The 17,158-nt window shown below is 59.0% G+C and overlaps 1 protein-coding gene across 2 annotated transcripts in view; it reads left to right on the forward strand.

Annotated features, from left to right (window-relative positions):
- Nucleotides 1-17,009, forward strand: part of PPL (periplakin) — a 48,575-nt gene extending 31,566 nt beyond the window's left edge. For both annotated transcript variants that reach the window (XM_043455919.1, XM_043455918.1), the window contains 17 exons: nucleotides 75-116; nucleotides 1,331-1,492; nucleotides 1,588-1,695; nucleotides 2,875-2,970; nucleotides 4,216-4,338; nucleotides 4,429-4,575; nucleotides 5,157-5,308; nucleotides 6,254-6,351; nucleotides 6,511-6,668; nucleotides 7,544-7,722; nucleotides 7,813-7,951; nucleotides 8,700-8,893; nucleotides 10,167-10,317; nucleotides 11,022-11,105; nucleotides 11,834-11,950; nucleotides 12,427-12,519; nucleotides 13,516-17,009. In XM_043455919.1, the coding sequence (XP_043311854.1) occupies nucleotides 75-116; nucleotides 1,331-1,492; nucleotides 1,588-1,695; nucleotides 2,875-2,970; nucleotides 4,216-4,338; nucleotides 4,429-4,575; nucleotides 5,157-5,308; nucleotides 6,254-6,351; nucleotides 6,511-6,668; nucleotides 7,544-7,722; nucleotides 7,813-7,951; nucleotides 8,700-8,893; nucleotides 10,167-10,317; nucleotides 11,022-11,105; nucleotides 11,834-11,950; nucleotides 12,427-12,519; nucleotides 13,516-16,188 (4,716 nt within the window). In that variant the 3' untranslated portion in view covers nucleotides 16,189-17,009. The remainder of the gene's footprint in view (nucleotides 1-74; nucleotides 117-1,330; nucleotides 1,493-1,587; nucleotides 1,696-2,874; nucleotides 2,971-4,215; nucleotides 4,339-4,428; nucleotides 4,576-5,156; nucleotides 5,309-6,253; nucleotides 6,352-6,510; nucleotides 6,669-7,543; nucleotides 7,723-7,812; nucleotides 7,952-8,699; nucleotides 8,894-10,166; nucleotides 10,318-11,021; nucleotides 11,106-11,833; nucleotides 11,951-12,426; nucleotides 12,520-13,515) is intronic.
- The last annotated feature ends 149 nt before the right edge of the window (nucleotides 17,010-17,158 follow it).

A 17,158-nucleotide genomic window follows, 5' to 3' on the forward strand; every position in this document is an offset into this window, starting at 1 on the left:
GAAGGGACCCTGGGGAAGAGGGGCTCCTGCCTGCACCCCCCAACCCTAACCCATGTCCTCGGCCTCATCCTCAGGAACAGAACAGTGAACTCCAGGCCAAGTACCAGAAACTGCTGGTGAGACGCCCCCAGGACCAGAATGGGAGGGGATGGGAAGCCAGGCTGTGAGCAAAGAAGTGTGTGCGGTTAACACTTCAAGCAGGATGGAGGAGGATGAAGTGGGGAGAAGCAGGACCCTGAGCCCCTACCCAAGAGGCGCCCCTGATTGCCCTTTGCTCATGGAAAACCCCAAGAGACCCTATGGATACAGTTTATCCTACTGTTTGCTTAATTCTTTATTGAGCACCGACTGTGTGCCAAGAACAGTGCCAGGGGCTTAATAAGCAAAAGTTCTCTATTTTCCTTTCCAAAACCTTTGAAGAATGTCTTCTTTTTTATAACTGCACAGTGATGCATAAGTGCTTTCTTGTTGTGGATGTCACAGACACCTCGGGCATGAGAAGGTAGGGGCAGCAACAGTGTTGCCCATGGTCGGAGGCTCTGGAGCTGGGCCGCCTCCACCCCTTCAGATGGGGAGACCTCGAGCATGAGCTGCTGAGTCTCTGGGAACCTCAGTCTCCTCATCTGTAAAACGGAGTCACTTCCACTGCTTGGCTTACAGGATGCTTTCAGGATTGCCTGAGTTGATGTTGGAAAAGTCCTTTGCACAGTCCCGGGACGTGGTGGGCTCCCCGCTACATGTTCAGTACTGTTCTCATTTGCTGCCCTGTGGCAGTTTGCACCATGACATGTTCAAGCCAAAAGTGGAAGCATAGCTGCTGACGTTTATGGAGCACCAACTGTGTGCCAGGCTTGGTGGCCTATGAGATCAGTGCTGTTATTCCCATTTTGCAAATGAGTAAACTGAGGCTCCACAAACGTGTCTATTCTGTGAGGGTTTTGTCTGTTTTGCTCACTGCTATATCGCAGGGCCTGGAGCCATGCCCAGCACTTGCATACATGCCAAGTCACTTCAGTCGTGTCTGACTCTTTATGACCCCATGGACTGTAGCCCACCAGGCTCCTCTGTCCATGGGATTCTCCAGGCAGGAATGCTGGAGTGGGTTGCCATGCCCTCCTCCAGGGGATCTTCCTGACCCAGGGATAGAACCCGAGTCTCTTATGTCTCCTGCATTAGCCCAGCACTTAGTAGATGCACAATAAATGTTTGCTGAATGAAGGAAGGGGTTTGAGAGGGTTAGATGACTTATCCGAGGGAGTCCAGCGGGGAAGGAGGCGTGGTGGGAGTCCCTTGCCGGCGAGGCCGCAGCCCTGTCCTTGCCCGCCCGCAGGCGGCGTCGCAGGCGCGGCAGCGGCACCTGAGCTCACTGCAGGACTACATGCAGCGCTGCACCAACGAGCTCTACTGGCTGGACCAGCAGGCCCGGGGCCGCATACAGTACGACTGGAGCGACCGCAACCTCAGCTACCCCAGCCGCCGGCGCCAGTACGAGGTGGGCGCTGGGCTCTGGGGCTGCGGGCTGCGGGCCCCGAAGGAGCGCGGGGCTGCCCGGCACGGCACTGAGCCCCTCCGCTGCCTTCACTGCAGAATTTCATCCACCGGAACCTGGAGGCCAAAGAGGAGAGAATTAACAAGCTGCACAGCGAGGGTGACCAGCTGCTTGCCGCCGAGCACCCCGGGAGGAACTCCATTGAGGTGCGTGAGCCCCGGGGAGGGACGCTTGCTTCAGGCTGGCCTCCAGGTGACCTCTGCTCTGGGCTGCCTGCACTCAGGCAGGCCCCAGGGTCCGGTGTCCAGTGTCTGTCTGTCTCTCCACTTTGCCATCTCCCTTTCCTCTGACCCTGCCTCCTTCTTGATAGTCCCTAGACTTCTGAAGCCCATGTGCTGCCTGCATTACTTTCCTATTGTTGCTGTAAGAAATGACCGCCAACTTGGAGGCTTTAAACAATGGAAAGTTATTCTCTCATAGTTCTGGAGGCCAGAAATTCAGAGTCGAGGTGTAGGCAGGCTTGTTTCCTCTGAGGGCTCTAGGGGAGAATCCTTCCTTGTCTCTCCCCTTGAGTCTGGTGACTGCTGGCAATCCTTGGCTTTCCTGGTTTTGGAGCAGTATCACCTCCTAAATCCGCCTCTGTGTCTTCACATGGCCTTCTTACCTGTGTGTCCTCTCCTCTTCTTGTAAGGACACCCTAAATCCAGGATTTCATCTTGATATTCTTAACCAATTATATCCACAAAAATCCTATTTCAGATAAAGCCACATTTTGAGTGCTGGTAGACATGAATTTGGGGAGTACCTTGTAAGATTTTTTATTTATTTATTTTTTTTGTTTTTCTTTTTTTTTTTTTTTTTTAATTTTTTAAAGCACCACTTTTTCTGGGCAGACATAGCCCCTACTTGTCCCTTGTACAGTGCACAACCTGTGCACCCGAACATGGCAGCCCTGCTTGACCCCTCAGTACATTCTCCTCTCTCCTCCTCCCACTCCTGGGCAGGAACTGGCTGGGAGTCACACCCATGCAGAGCCCAGATGCCCCTCTCCTCTACCCTTTTCTGGTCTGGAATCCTGCCATCCCTCCCTTGGTGTCCCAGATCCCAGATACCTGCAGGGGTGTGTGCTAAGTCGCTTCGGTCATGTCTGACTCTTTGCTGCCCTATGGACTGTAGCCCGCCAGGCTCCTCTGTCCGTGGGATTCTCCAGGCAAGAATACTGGAGTGGATTTCCTTGTTCTCAAGGGGATCTTCCCGACCCAGGGATCAAACCTGCGTCTCCTCCATCTGCTACAATGGCAGGCGGGTTCTTTATCGCTAGCGCCACCTGGGAAGCCCTGTCCCAGATACCTGGCCAGCAGCAATGTGCCCCTCTCTCCTGGCAGGCTCACATGGAGGCCGTCCACGCAGATTGGAAGGAATACCTGAACCTGCTCATCTGCGAGGAGAGCCACCTGAAGTACATGGAAGACTACCACCAGGTGCCTGCCAGCCAGGGCCCCGCGGCGGGGAGCCCCGCTGCCCACTTGGCTCGCTTGTGGGCTCAGCACCGCTTCCTCCAGGAGCCTTTCAAGCTGCCTTCCCACGCCTCCCAATGTCTGTGGTTCTCATGGTGGACATGCACGTGCCCCAAGATTGCCGGGCCCTTGTCTGCCTTCCCTGGGGGCTGGGACTGGAGAGTCTTAACTCACCAAGATAGCACAGGCGCAGGAATAGGTGGGTAGGTTCTCATTTTGGTATACATTATACGAAATTTGCCATTTTAGGCATTTTTAAACGTACAACCCAGTGCAGTTGTTGTGCATCCATTGCCACTGTCTTTCCAAAACCTGTTCACCACCCCAAGTAGAACTTCTGTACCTAATAAGCAGCCATCCCCCATTCCAACCCCTGATAACCAGCCCCCTACTTCCTGTCTCTTTGGATTTGCCTATTTTAGATATTTCATAGAGGTGGACTCACATGATCTGTGGCCTTTTGTGTTTGGCTCTTTCACTGAACATAATGTTTTCAAGGTTCATCGTGAACCGGAACTTCATTCCTTTTCACGACTGAATAATATTCCATCGATTCCATTGTATGCGTAGACCGCATTGTGTTTATCCATTCAAAATGTTGATGGAGACTGCATTATTTCCACTGGAATGTGTTTTTAATAAGACAGCTGCACATGATTATTACGAGCAGGTGGTTTGGGGACATTTGAACTCAGATGACACTAACATAACTAACTGTTACATTGTCTCAATCCTGCCAGGCTGTGGGCTTCCCAGGGATCCCAAAATCATGTTCACAGCTGCAGCCCAGGGGACCTCTGTCAATGAATGATTCCAGAGCTGATAGGCTGAAAAATGGGCAAGAGAGTGTCCCAGAACCAAGTGGGGAGGCTTGTCTTCCGTGTACCGAGACTTGGAATAAGTCAGGGTGTTCCCAGCACAAAGACAGGAGTGGCATAGAGGAGAACCCTAGGCTTACTGGTGTGCGGACACGAAAGCAGTATGTCGTAGAGGTGGCGTTGCAGGGACTGTGAGAAGGGACCCAGTTTCTTCCTGTGAAGCCCCCCAGGAAGGTGGGCTGGGAGGGTTGGGGGTGTCCCCAAGCCTGTGGATTCAGGGTGAGTGGGAGGCCCAGCCCCACCTGAGAGTGGGTTTCAAGTCACAGCCAGGATGAGCCCCAGGCATCTTGGCGGACTCCCGTCCGTGATGGGGCCCTCTGGTCTCCCCTAGTTCCACAAAGACATGAAGGATGCCCAGGAGCTGCTCCGCAAGGTGGACTCGGATCTGAACCAGAAATACAGCCCCGACTTCAAGGACCGATACCAGATTGAGCTGCTGCTGCGGGAGCTGGACGTGAGTGACGCCCGCCGAGTAGGCCCTTCCCCGGCTCCCTGCCTGCGGAGGGCTGCGTGGCCTCACCCGGGCACTCCCCTCCGCACCCAGGACCAGGAGAAGGCCCTGGACAAGTACGAGCAGGTGGTGCGGGGGCTGCAGAAGCGAGGGCAGCAGGTGGTGCCCCTCAAGTTCCGCCGGGAGACGCCCCTCAAGCCCATCCCCGTGGAGGCGCTCTGTGACTTCGAGTGTGACCAGGTGAGCCCCTTCCCAGGTGTTCCAGGTGCCCCAGGCACCTTTCAGGTCACTGAAAGGCCTAAGGGGTGACAGGGCTGGAGGCAGGACCTCAGACGTTTTCAGGAACCTGTGTTCATCTCCGTCACTGGGGTCACTCTCTGCCAGCCCCGCCCCCGCATGGTCCCACCTGCTGCCCTGGCCGCCTGTCCCACCAGCTTAGCAGCGCCAGTCATCCCAGCAGACGTCTCAGGGAAGGTTCTCATTGGCCCACTCTTGAGTCATGTGTGCAGCCGGAACCAATCACTGTGGCTGCAAGTGCCGTTCTCTCATTGGCCAAACCTGAGTCACATGTTCACCCTGAGCAGTCAGGGAATGAAGGGAAGAGACCACTGGGGCCGGAACTGCACGGGGCGGTCCACAGAGGGAAGTCCAGGTGGGTGTTAGGCTGGCAGAGCCTCTCATCTTTATGATGAAACATCATGAGGAGGGTCTGAGAGACGGGCTGAGACTCCCCAGGTGCCAGAGTTAGGCAGTGACTGGGCTCCCGGCCGCCAGCTGGCACAGGCCTGTCCGTGTGTCCTGACCGACCTGTCCCCCACCAGGGCCTGATCTCTCGGGGCTACAGCTACACCCTGCAGAAGAACAACGGGGAGAGCTGGGACCTCACGGACAGCGCGGGGAACGAGCTGACGGCCCCAGCCGTCTGCTTCATGATCCCGCCCACCGACCCCGAGGCCCTGGCTCTGGCCGACAGGTACGGGGTGAAGGAGGGGCCGGTGTGGGGTGTGGCCGCAGCCCCCCTGAGCTCCCAGGCCCCATTCACAGCCCTGGGCACCACAGCTGAGCCTGAGGGTGCCACTAACGTCCCACACATGTACCCCCTTTGGAGGCTCAGGTGGGACAGCGGCAGATCCCATTGGCCTGGCCAACTTGTGTGTGAGCGTCCGGCTCTGGGCACGTTGCAGGGAGGGGCCTCTCTGCAGGTGCCTGTGGGCCTTGGCATGCGTAATTCCCTCCACCTGCACATCAGCCCACCACTCTGTTGACTCAAGACCTCTTGGCTTGAAGACCCCAGTCTGGGGGCCACCTCTTCTGTGAAGCTGTCCTTGATTGCCCCCTCCAATCTGGCTCCAGGAAAAAAGGCTGCCGCCTCTTGGCTCCCAAGCACCTTCTCCCACCTCTTGTGCTGCTCTCATGAGGGTGCTCTGTGTCTATGTGTCCATCCCGCTGGGCAGAGGTTCCTTGAGATTTAGTATATTTTCAGGGTCTTGTTCCATTCCTGGTGCAAAGCAGGCACCCAAGAACTCTCTGTTGAATGAGTGACTCAGGAACTCCTTCACTTATTCATTCAGCAGATATGTACTGAGCATCTGCTGGGCACTGCTCCCCCAGAGGTAGCATCGTGGTGGGGACAAGTGATGACCAGACAAGACCATTGTAGGTAGTAAGACTTGCTATGAAGAAAAGAGAGACAGAGGAAGGAAGGCGGGGTGGAAGGGGCCCACTGAACACAGGAGCAGAGAGACACCGGCGTTTCAGCAGATCCTCTGTGTGTGTGTGTGTGTTGACTTTTTAAAGCATTTGAGGAGCTGCCCGACTCCTCAGGTCTGCCTGTCAAGCCAGGACCCAGGGTCCCACTTCTGTGGGTGGTGGGGGCGTGGACCGCCTCGGGGTCCCCAGCCCGTTTTTGCTGTCACAGCCTGGGCAGCCAGTACCAGAGCCTGCGGCAGAAGGCAGCCGGGAGCAGAAAGGCGCTCCAGCAGCGGCATGAGGTGCTGAAGGCGGAGAGCTCTGGAGGTGGGTGCCCGAGGCTCTGGGGGCACGGGGAGGGGGACTGATCCAGGGTCTGTGCAGCAGACTGAACAGCAGGGTGGGGGGGTGGGGGGACACGCTGAGCTGACCCCTAAACACCCCCAGGGCCCCCACGGCCCCCTGACTCTGACCTCCCTCCGGCAGATGCCTCGGACCTGCAGGGCCGCCAGCTGCTGGCCAGCTTGGACAAGGTGGCCAGCGACCTGGACCGGCAGGAGAAGGCCATCACGGCCATCCTGCGGCCGCCGCTGGAGCAGGGCCGGGCTGTGCAGGACAGCGCCGAGCGGGCCAAGGACCTCAAGGTACCGGGGCTGGGGGCAGGGGCTGGCCCCCTGGGCTCCCCGGGGGCCCTGCCCACGGTCTCATGCCCGTGGGGGCGCTGGGTGCTCCATGGGGACCGCTTGCCACGTGTAACAGGAAGCCGTGAGTCGCAGGGAGAGGGACTGTTCTAGGCTGAGAACCGAAGAGGTGCCAGAGGCCTGGTGCCCCCCACACATATCTCCAGGAGAAAGGGCTCTTGATAGAGCTGATGGCAGGACCGTGGCCCGAGCAGGTCAGCACCCAGCTAAGAGAGAGGCATGACGCCCGGCGGCCCAGGGGCCCTGGGCCGACAGAGCCGGCCCCCTTGTCCTGACTGGAGACCTCAGTTTCTTCAATAAGATGGGCTGGCTGCCCGCTCAGGGGGCCTCGGGAGGCTGGAGCACAGGAACACGGGGCACGGCTCACCTCCCTTCACACACACAGTTTCTGGGGTCATCGGCCCCCTCCGTCGTGGGTGCAACCTTTCCAGGTCAACAGAGGAGGCATGGGACTCAGAGCAGTGCTGTGGCCCTTGACGGGGCTCGTGCCAGGGCTGGGAGGGCGTGGGGGTGGGGGCGTGGCTGCAAACTCCTAAGCCGCATGGAGTCGTACCCATCTCATCAGAGTTCCCCCCAAAGATGAGTAGCACCATCCCCGTGGAGCAGTGGGAACAGGAAGTGCTGGGTGTTAACCTGTTGGTTTTCATCAGTCCCGAATCCCCATCTGCTGCATCAGAACCCCCAGGGATGCTCATTACAGACCCTGACTCCTAGGCCGGCGCCCCAGACCCCCAGGCAGCCCCCACCCCGGGGAGGGGGCATCCCTGGGGGAGAGGGGCCGCCGGCTGTGGCCAACATGAGGCCTCCGGTCCCCACAGAACATCACCAACGAGCTGCTGCGGATCGAGCCCGAGAAGGCGCGCAGCACGGCCGAGGGCGAGGCGTTTGTGCGGGCCCTCCCGGACAGCGGCAGCACCGCCCTGCTGAGGACGCGGGTGGAGGACACCCAGCGCAGATACGAGCGCCTGGTGCAGCTGCTGGAAGCGGCCCAGGAGAAGTGGGTGCAGGCGGACAGCGGGGGGAGGCCAGGCAGGGTGGTCAGCGGCCGGGCCACCCCAACCCCCCAACTCCTGACTCGTGTCCTCAGGGTTGACATCGCCAACCGCCTGGAGAAGAGCCTGCAGCAGGGCCGGGAGATGCTGGCCACGTATGAGACGCAGCTGGCCCAGGAGGACACAGTGCCCGAGAGTGGCCAGGCCCTGGACAGCAGGAGGCAGGAGCTGGCGGTGAGTGTGCAGACTCTGGGCCCCGGGAGCCCCTCGCTGAGCTGGGTATGGGCTCTAAGGGCCCCCATTCACCCCCGCCTCTGGACAATCGAGGGGCCCAAGGCCCAGGACAGCAAGTCTCTCCAGGTTTGGAATCCCAGCCGCACAAGGGGTTTGTGCAGCCTGCGGAAATCAGGTGCTGGGATCTTAAAATCAGGTATCAGCATAACCACCCCCACTCCCTGTTTCTCTGCAGGAGCAGACCTGCCCACCTGGGCCCAGGGGCCCGCCGGGCAGGTCAGCTGAGCAGAGGCAGCTCTGCCCCTCGCCCGGCACCTGCTGTTTTCATGGTGCCACTGGGCCACTCTAAGCACCAGTCTGTGAGCCCGTGAGAGGCCCCTTATTCATGAACCACCTCACAGAACCCTCGCCTTGTGGGACTCCCTCACCCGGGAGTCCAGGAAGCAGGCTCGGAGGGCAGAGCCTCCGCCGGGGGCACTTCAGTCCCTTCGCGGTGTCACCGGCCCGTGCTGTGAGCCGCAGGGTCTTAGAAGCGAGGTTTTTCCCAGGTGTTGTTCATTGTCACGAGACGGAAACTGTAGAAGTGACCACAGGTTTGAGGACCAACTCAGAGGCAAAGCCCTGGTCCCTGACCGGGCCAGGCCCACCACCCCCTCAAAGTGGGCGGCCCCAAGCCCTCTGGGCAGCACTGCCCCGGGCCCTGGAGCCCTTGGCCACGGCTCCCGCCACCTGCCTCTCCACCCCGCAGGCCATGGCCTCCGAGCTGCAGGCCCGGAAGGCCCTCCTCGGCGAGGTGCAGCGGAACCTGCAGGCTGCCAAGCAGTGCTCGGGCTCGCTGGCCAGCCGCTTCCAGGAGCACTGCCCGGACCTGGAGCGCCAGGAGGCTGAGGTGCAGAAGCTGTGCCACCGCTTCGACGGCCTCTGCCAGCAGGCGGAGCTCAGGTCGGGGGCCGCGGGGATGGGGAGGGTGGTCTCGGCGGCCTCGGCTTAGCTAGTCTGCCTGAGGCACCCAAGTGGGATTTCTACGGGCAGCACTGAAGGCTGTTTTTCAAATAATTGTCGCTTTTTGGAAAAAAGCAATACACATACGAAATTTAAAAACCCAAACGGACCAAACCGCTCCCCCCCAAGATCAGTCCTGCTACCAGTTTCTTGTGCGTCCTTCCAAAGGCACTCTGTGCGAGCCGGGGTCGGTAGGAAATGTGGGAACACCCAGCGTGTCCTACTATTTCCCCATAGTGTATTTTCCTGGCCTGAACAATCAGGAAGTGCTCCCTCCTCCTCTTCTGTTTTCTGGAAGAGGGTCTGTGAAGACTGGGCATTACTCCCTTAAATGCGTGGTAGAATTCACCATGGAAGCCATCTGAGCCTGCAGTGTTTTGTAAGAAGGTTTTTAACTACAAATGCAACCTCTTTTATTAGAAATTTTGGACGATCTGGGTCATCTGATGCTTGAGCGGCTTCACAAGTTTGTGCCTTTCACATTGTACACCTTGTCAAGCTGTTGAGTTTTTGGCATGAAACGGTTCATAATATTCTCTTATCCTTGAATGTCTGTGAGATCTGAGGGAATGTCCTCGCTTTCATTCCTGACATCGTATCTTCTTTTGTTGTATTTGTTTTCTCCCCCCCTATGATTCTGTCTGGGGTTGATCACTGACTGTTTCAATGAACCAGCTTTGGTTGCAGTGGTCTTTCTCCTGTTTTCCTGTTTCCTGATTCACTGACTTCTGCTCATTATTTCCCACGGTAGCTGCTTACATCAGGTTCAGTTGGCTCTTCTTTTTCTTAACTTAGAAGCTTAGATTGTTGATCTGAGAGCCTGCTTGGTTTTTTTTTTTCCCTAATCTAAGCATTGAAGTACCTCTCGCTAAGTACCGCTTTTGCTTTGTCCCACAAATGATGTTTTTTATTTTCAGTGAGTTCCTAAGATTTCCACACCTCCCTTGTGATTTCTCCTTGGATCTGGGAGTTATTTAAGTCCTGGGATTCAGTGGGCATGCCCTCGGGCCCGCACACTCGGGGCTGCCTGCCTTTAACAGAGGCCGTGCAGTATTCCCACCCGATGTTCCGTAATTTACCTAACTGCTCCCCTTCCTGGCAAACGTCGCGCTGACTCCCAGTTCAGTTCCCTTTAGTAACCTCTAGAAAGGGACAGCAGGCAGCTCTCAGTGCGACCCGAGCGCTCAAAGGCCTGGCTGGCTTTGCCCCGCAGGGCCCAGAGCCTGCAGAGCGCCCGGGCCGAGCACGACGCCTTCTGCAGCGGCCGCGACCGCCTGCTTCAGTTCCTGTCCCACATCCCCAGCTACGAGCCCCAGGAGACAGACGGCCTCGGCCAGGTGGAGACCAAGCTGAACAACCAGAAGGTGAGCGGGCTGCGGGTCAGCAAGCCCCTTTGTGGATGGGCGCCTGGTCGCGGTCCTGGACCAGCGGGCTCCCAGCACCCGCGTCTCTGAGCTCGAGGACAGAGCCCACCTCACTGCTCCCTCCCCGGTTCCCTGCGTGGGGCCTGGCCTGCAGTGGACCCCCGCGCAGGTCTGCTAAATAAGCGGATCACTGCAGGGACACCGGGGAGCCCTCGTGGGGGGAAACCCATTTCCACAGCCCAGCGCCCCAGCTCCCCAGAAGACAGCAGGGCCCTGGGGTGAAGGACGAGGAATGGAAAAGCCAACAGCCTGGGCTCAAATCCTGCTCCCACCCTTGGAGCTATGCACCCACAGGCCAGGCACTGCACCGCACTGGAAGTGAGGATGGTGCTCACCTCAAAGGATGTGGGGAGAGTCAGGGAGATAATCTCAGAAAGACACGTGCTTAGCCTTAGCACCGTGCCTGACACCTCCATGCACTCAGTAAACACTGCCTTCCTGGCAAGGTCCGTGACCTCCTTGGCCCTTCTTCACAGGCCCTTAGAACCACCTTTTGGAACCAACAGATGTAAACAAGGAAGCTCCTCATTATACTCTGTGCTACAGAAGAATTCCAGACTCTAAGGAATTCAGCTACTCTATCTAGGTTTAGGATTTTTTTTTTTCTTCAAGTTTTTATTTTTGAAGTCTCTGTTGTTGTGCAGAACCTGCTAGATGAAATAGCAAGAAGGGAAGAGGAAGTGCAGAAAGTCCACACGCACTCCCAGCAGTACCAGCAGGCTGTCAAGGTGAGATGCGACAACCCCGGCCCGGATGGTGGGCAGCAGGGCCTCTCCCCCACCATCCCTCCCCGCTCTGGGCTGGGCCATGGGGGTGTCCTCAGGCATGGCTGGTGGCCGTGCAAACCAGCACCACCCTTTGGGAAACAAGATGGCACCAGGCATCAAATATCAGAAGGGTTTTCTACTGTTTAAAGCAGTAACTGGGGGAATTTATCATAACGGAAAAGATATGAAAAAAACGATAATGTGGGATTAACAAAATCACTATAAAATAAAAAATTATTTACAGTAGCCAAAGAGACAAAATAGAAGTAACCTAAATGTCCAACATAAGCAGAGGAACAGCTAGGAAATTATCATCCAGCCACTTGACGGATGTTTAAGTCACCAAACTGAGCATACAGGAGGACTAGGACAGGGCGGCCTGGAAAAAAGCTTACGGTGTAGAGTGAAATGAAGACAGCAGGATGCCACATTCTCCAGGCCAGGGGCGGCCTGGAGGAAGGGAGTGCGCTTTGGGGACGAAGGGGTTTGCGGCCCCGTTTTCTCTTGTCTTGCATGTCGTCCAGGGATGTGGTTGTGTGCCATTGATGGAGTGACAGTTCTCCAAACCTCCTGATGGTCAGAGCAGGGTACGGCTGAGCGGAAGACCTCCGCAGTCAGCCGGAAGGGGCACGGGAACACTTTGGTCTCATCTGCTCTGGTCTGCCCTTTGCCACGTCTCTCTCACCCAGGACTACGAGTTGGAAGCAGAAAAACTCAGGTCCCTCCTCGACTTGGAGAATGGAAGGAACAGCCACGTGAGCAAGCGGGCCAGGCTGCAGTCCCCTGCCGCCAAAGTGAGGGAAGAGGTGAGCTCCGCAGGCCCGGCCTCCTGGGGCTCCCTTCCTCCAGGGAACATGGCACGCAGGCCTCAGAGGGGCACGCGCAGTGGTAAATGGGGCTGGGGGCCCTCCTGGGGGCCAACAGGCTCAGTGGGAGAAGACGATGAACTTATTCTGGGCCGGTGACAGTGACGTGCCTGGAAAGACAGCCTGCTAGGCGTCATGGCTGGGGCGGTTCCCCGTGCTCCCCGCCGAGTGGGTCCGCACACACGGGGGGCTGACATTACCTGTACACGAGTGCCTTAAGGCTCACAGACAGACCTGCTCAAAGTCCCGGGGGGTTCAGGCTTCTGACTCTAAATCCAGTTTTCTCTCTCACAGCTGAGACTAGCAGAACTCCAGGTAGGAAGTGGCAACTCTCCTTGGCATCTCTCCCCAGATGCCAGGTTTTTTTCGAACACCTTGCTCAGCTTGCTGATTCCTGTCTGTCTGCTCTCCTGTAGGAAGCGGCTCTTGCTGCCAAGTTCACAGAAGTTAATGCCATCAACAGACAGAGGCTGCAGAACCTGGAGTTTGCACTGATCCTCCTGAGACAGGTAATGGGTCTCAGGAAGGCATCCTACTGAAAACTGTCCCAACAGCTAAGACGCTAGGCTCGCTCTGCCTCAGAGAAACAGAGGTGGCCAGGGGGTGTGGCCCCTTGCCAACAGGGCAGGGCAGCGCCAGTGCCATGCCCACGTCCCCCCACGTCCCCGTGGGCATGAGTCCAGCCTAAGTGGCCTGTCCCGCAAACATTTGCTGAGTACCCAGTAAAAGGTAACTTACTTCTAAAACTCGAAAATGTTGACAACAACATTGAGAGACACTGGAAGTGACTCAGTGTTCATCAGCAGCGCCTGGCTGACTGGGCCACTGTCCACACAAGGGAAAACGATCAAACTGTCGTACGATGAGGTGGTCTTCTCTGGCCGCTGTGGAGTCTCTCATAAGCGCCATCAACAGGGCGCATGCAGATGGGGGGCCACCATTCGTGTGGAAAAGATAAATACACGTCGCGCACAAAAATACATGTGTGACAAAGGTGACTGTGTCCTGTAGGATACGGGCTGCCCTGGGGGCTCAGATGGTAAAGAATCTGCCCGCAATGCGGGAGACCTGGGTTCGATCCCTGGGTTGGGAAGATCCCCTGGAGGAGGACATGGCAACCCACTCCAGTATTCTTGCCTGGAGAATCCCCGTGGACAGAGGAGCCTGGCGGGCTGCAGTCCACGGGGTCGCAAAGAGTCGGACACGACTGAGTGACTAAGCGCAGCACAGCACATCCTATAGGAACAGGACCGGAAGAGACGGGTGGCCGTCACGTCGTACTCTTCTGTGGCTTTAAGATATTTTCCCAGATGCGTTTAAGCTAGTGGTTTTACCAATTTCAAAAGGAAGCCCAGGGCTCTAGTGGCCCCGACACTGAGCACGGGGTGGGGGGGTGGTGTCCCTTGGGGACCGCAAGACAAGCAGTGTGACCCTTGGCGGGTGGCAAGACGGGGACCAGCTGCATGGAGTCCGGCGCTAACCCTGCGTGGTCTCCCCCTTCCCAGCAGCCGGAGGCAGGTGCGAGCCAGGAGGCCCTGCCCGGGAGCAAGCCGGGCCCCGGAGCGGAGGAGACGTGGAAGATTCAGAAGGAGCTAGATGAGGAGACGGAGCGGCGGCAGCAGCTGGAGCATGAGGTCCGGAGCGCCCAGGAGGAGATCCGGGCCCTGCGGAGCCAGAGTCCGCAGGAGGCGGTGGTGACCAAGGAGGTGCTCAGGAAGGTGCCAGACCCGGCGCTGGAGGAGAGCTTCCAGCAGGCGCAGCAGACCCTGGCCGAGGAGCAGCGCAAGAACCGGCTGCTGCAGGGGGAGGTGGAGGCGCTGCGGCTGCGGCTGCGCGCCCTGGAGGAGGAGGCCCGGGCCGGGGGCCAGGAGTATGTGGTCAAGGAGGTGCTGCGCATCGAGCCGGACCGGGCCCAGGCCGACGAGGTCCTGAGGCTGCGGGGGGAGCTGGAGGCGCTGCGGCGGCAGAAGGGCGCCCGCGAAGCAGAGGCGCTCCTCCTGCAGCAGCGCGTGGCCGCCCTGGCCGAGGAGAAGCAGCGGGCGCGGGAGATGGTCACGGAGAAGGAGGTGGTCAAGGTGCACAATGACCCCCAGCTGGAGGCCGAGTTCCGGCAGCTGCAGGAGGACCAGCGGCGGGAGCAGGGGCTCCGGGAGAAGCAGGAGGAGGAGCTGGGCTTCCTGCAGGACAAGCTCAAAAGGCTGGAGAAGGAGCGGGCCATGGCCGAGGGCAAGATCACTGTCAAGGAGGTGCTCAAGGTGGAGAAGGACGCAGCGGCCGAGCGGGAGGTGGGCGCCCTCCAGCGCCGGTACGAGGATGAGGCCGCCAGGGCCCGCGCCAGCCAGAGGGAGAAGACAGAGTTGCTTCGGAAGATCTGGGCCCTGGAGGAGGAGAACGCCAAGGTGGTTGTGCAGGAGAAGGTGCGCGAGATTGTCCGGCCTGACCCCAAGGCTGAAAGCGAGGTGGCCAACCTCCGCCTGGAGCTGGTGGAGCAGGAGCGCAAGTACCGGGGCGCCGAGGAGCAGCTCAAGAGCTACCAGAGCGAGCTGGAGGCGCTTCGGAGGCGGGGCCCCCAGGTGGAGGTCAAGGAGGTGACCAAGGAGGTCATCAAGTACACGACGGACCCGGAGACGGAGAAAGAGCTCCATAGGCTCAGGGAGGAGATCGTGGACAAGACCCGCCTCATCGAGAGGTGTGACCTGGAGATCTACCAGCTGAAGCAGGAGATCCAGTCCCTCAAAGAGGCCAAGCCCCAGGTGCAGACCAAGGAGGTGGTCCAGGAGATCTTGCAGTTCCAGGAAGACCCCCAGACCAAAGAGGAAGTGGCGGCCCTGAGGGCCCGGCTGGCCGAGGAACACAAGAAGCAGGTGGACCTGGAGCGGGAGCGGGCGTCCCAGGAGGAGAAGATCCGGGAGAAGGAGGAGGAGCTGGCCCGGGGGAAGGAGGTGGTGGTGCAGCAGGAGGTGGTCAGGTACGAGGAGGAGCCGGGCCTCCGGGCCGAGGTGAGCGCCTTCACCGAGAGCATTGACGCGGAGCTGCGGCAGATCGACAGCCTCCGCGGTGAGCTGCGGCGGCTGCAGCGCCGGCGGGCGGAGCTGGAGCGCCAGCTGGGGGAGCTGGAGCGCGAGCGGCAGGCGCGGCACGCGGCCGAGCTGGAGGTGCGGCGCCTCAGGCAGCGGCTGGCGCAGCTGGAGGCGCAGGAGGGCGAGGCCCGCGAGAAGGTGACCCTCACGCAGAAGGTGGTGCTGCAGCAGGACCCCCAGCAGGCCCGGGAGCACGCCCTGCTGGCCCGGCAGCTGGAGGAAGAGCGGCTCCGCCGGCAGGGCCTGGAGCACGAGCTGGAGGCCCTGAAGCAGCAGCTGGAGCGCCTGGAGAAGATGGAGGTCAAGGAGAAGGTGGTCTTCTCGGAGAGCGTCCAGGTGGACAAAGGCGACACCGAGCAGGAGATCCAGAGGCTCAGGGGCAGTCTGGAGGCCGAGAGCCGCGGCAAGAGGGAGCTGGATGCCGAGGTGAGCCGGCTGGAGGCCAAGCTGTCGGAGCTGGAGTTCTGCAACTCCAAGTCATCCAAAGAGCTGGACTTCCTGAGGGAGGAGAACCACAAGCTGCAGCTGGAGCGGCAGAGCCTGCAGCTCGAGGCCCGCAGGCTGCAGTCGGAGATCGAGATGGCCGCGGCCGAGGCGCAGGGCCTAAGAAGCCTGCCCGCGACGGCTGGGGCCGACCCCGGGGCGCAGCTCGACTCGCGCCTGCGGTCCCTGGAGCGGGAGCTGGACGACCTCAGGAGGCTCTCCAGGGACAAAGACCAGGAGATCGAGGAGCTGCAGCGGCGCCTGGGCTCCGTGGCCGTCAAGCGGGAGCAGAGGGAGAACCACTTGCGGCGCTCCATCGTGGTCATCGACCCTGACTCGGGCCGCGAGCTGTCCCCCGAGGAGGCCCACCGCGCCGGCCTCATCGACTGGAACATGTTTGTGAAGCTCAGGAGCCAGGAGTGCGACTGGGAGGAGATCTCCGTCAAGGGCCCCGGTGGCGAGTCCTCCGTGATCCACGACAGGAAGTCTGGCAAGAAGTTCTCCATCGAAGAGGCCCTGCAGAGCGGGCGGCTAACCCCCGCACAGTATGACCGCTACGTCAACAAGAGCATGTCCATCCAGGAGCTGGCCGTCCTGGTGTCGGGGCAGAAGTAGGGAAGACTCCGCCAGCTCGCTCCTGCCCGGGACCCTCCCCCGGGTCTTCTCTCCCCGGCCCCCGCACAGCTCCCAGTCCATGCAGAGCCCCGTGTGCCGCCACCCCAGCTGCTGGGCACAACCACAGGCGGGACTGGCCCCACTGAGCCATCCCTCAGCCTGGAGAGTGACCCGCTTGTCCCCGATCGTTCACGCCTGCAGTGCCCGTCTCCCCCCGCCACTTCTCCTACACTCCTCTATCAAGAGACTCCCCCTGAGACACCTGGAAGCAACTGACATCTACCACTAAAGCACAAGACAGGCAGCAGCCCCGTGGGCCAGCCTGCTCCGCACAGCACTGGCCTCCACACCGCAGCCGGAAACTCAGGGCAGGGAGGGCTCCATTTGGCAAAGCCCCAGCCCCCGGGGCCACCACCAGCATTCACAGCCCTCCAGATTCCAGCTCAGCTGACACGCCATCGAGGCCTCCTGTGGAAACCGATCTGGGCGCTACACCAAAGGAGGCGCAAAGAAACTAGAACAGCGTCTGGCCCTGGTGCTCAGGTGAAGCTTAACTGTCGAGCCAGACTGTCCCAAGAGAACGCACCATCGGAGAACGTGTTGTGGTTCTGTAACTGAAGTACTTTCCTAGTGGACTATCTCTGTCGGCCTTGGATTCGGTGCCTGGTCCTGCTTATTCTTTCACTGCCACCTAAGACTCCATAGTTGATTTTTTACCAAATGAAATTTGGGTTCTCTGTATCTCATATATTATGTAAGAAAATGGGAAGAGGGAACTGTATTTATAGCGTGAAAATAAACACCTGGTGGCTTGATTCTAATTTCATGGAAAGTGTTTCTTCCTCTCTTTCGAGTGGGGCTGATTCCCCAGGGCCTGCTTGGCTTTCAGCCAGAATGAATGTTCCCCAACTACCAGCTCCTAAGGGAGAGAGAATTACTTGCAAATATGGTAAAAAGAAATGCGTAAGAA

The sequence above is a fragment of the Cervus canadensis genome, chromosome 32 (genome assembly GCF_019320065.1).
Source record: "Cervus canadensis isolate Bull #8, Minnesota chromosome 32, ASM1932006v1, whole genome shotgun sequence".
NCBI lineage: Eukaryota > Metazoa > Chordata > Mammalia > Artiodactyla > Cervidae > Cervus > Cervus canadensis.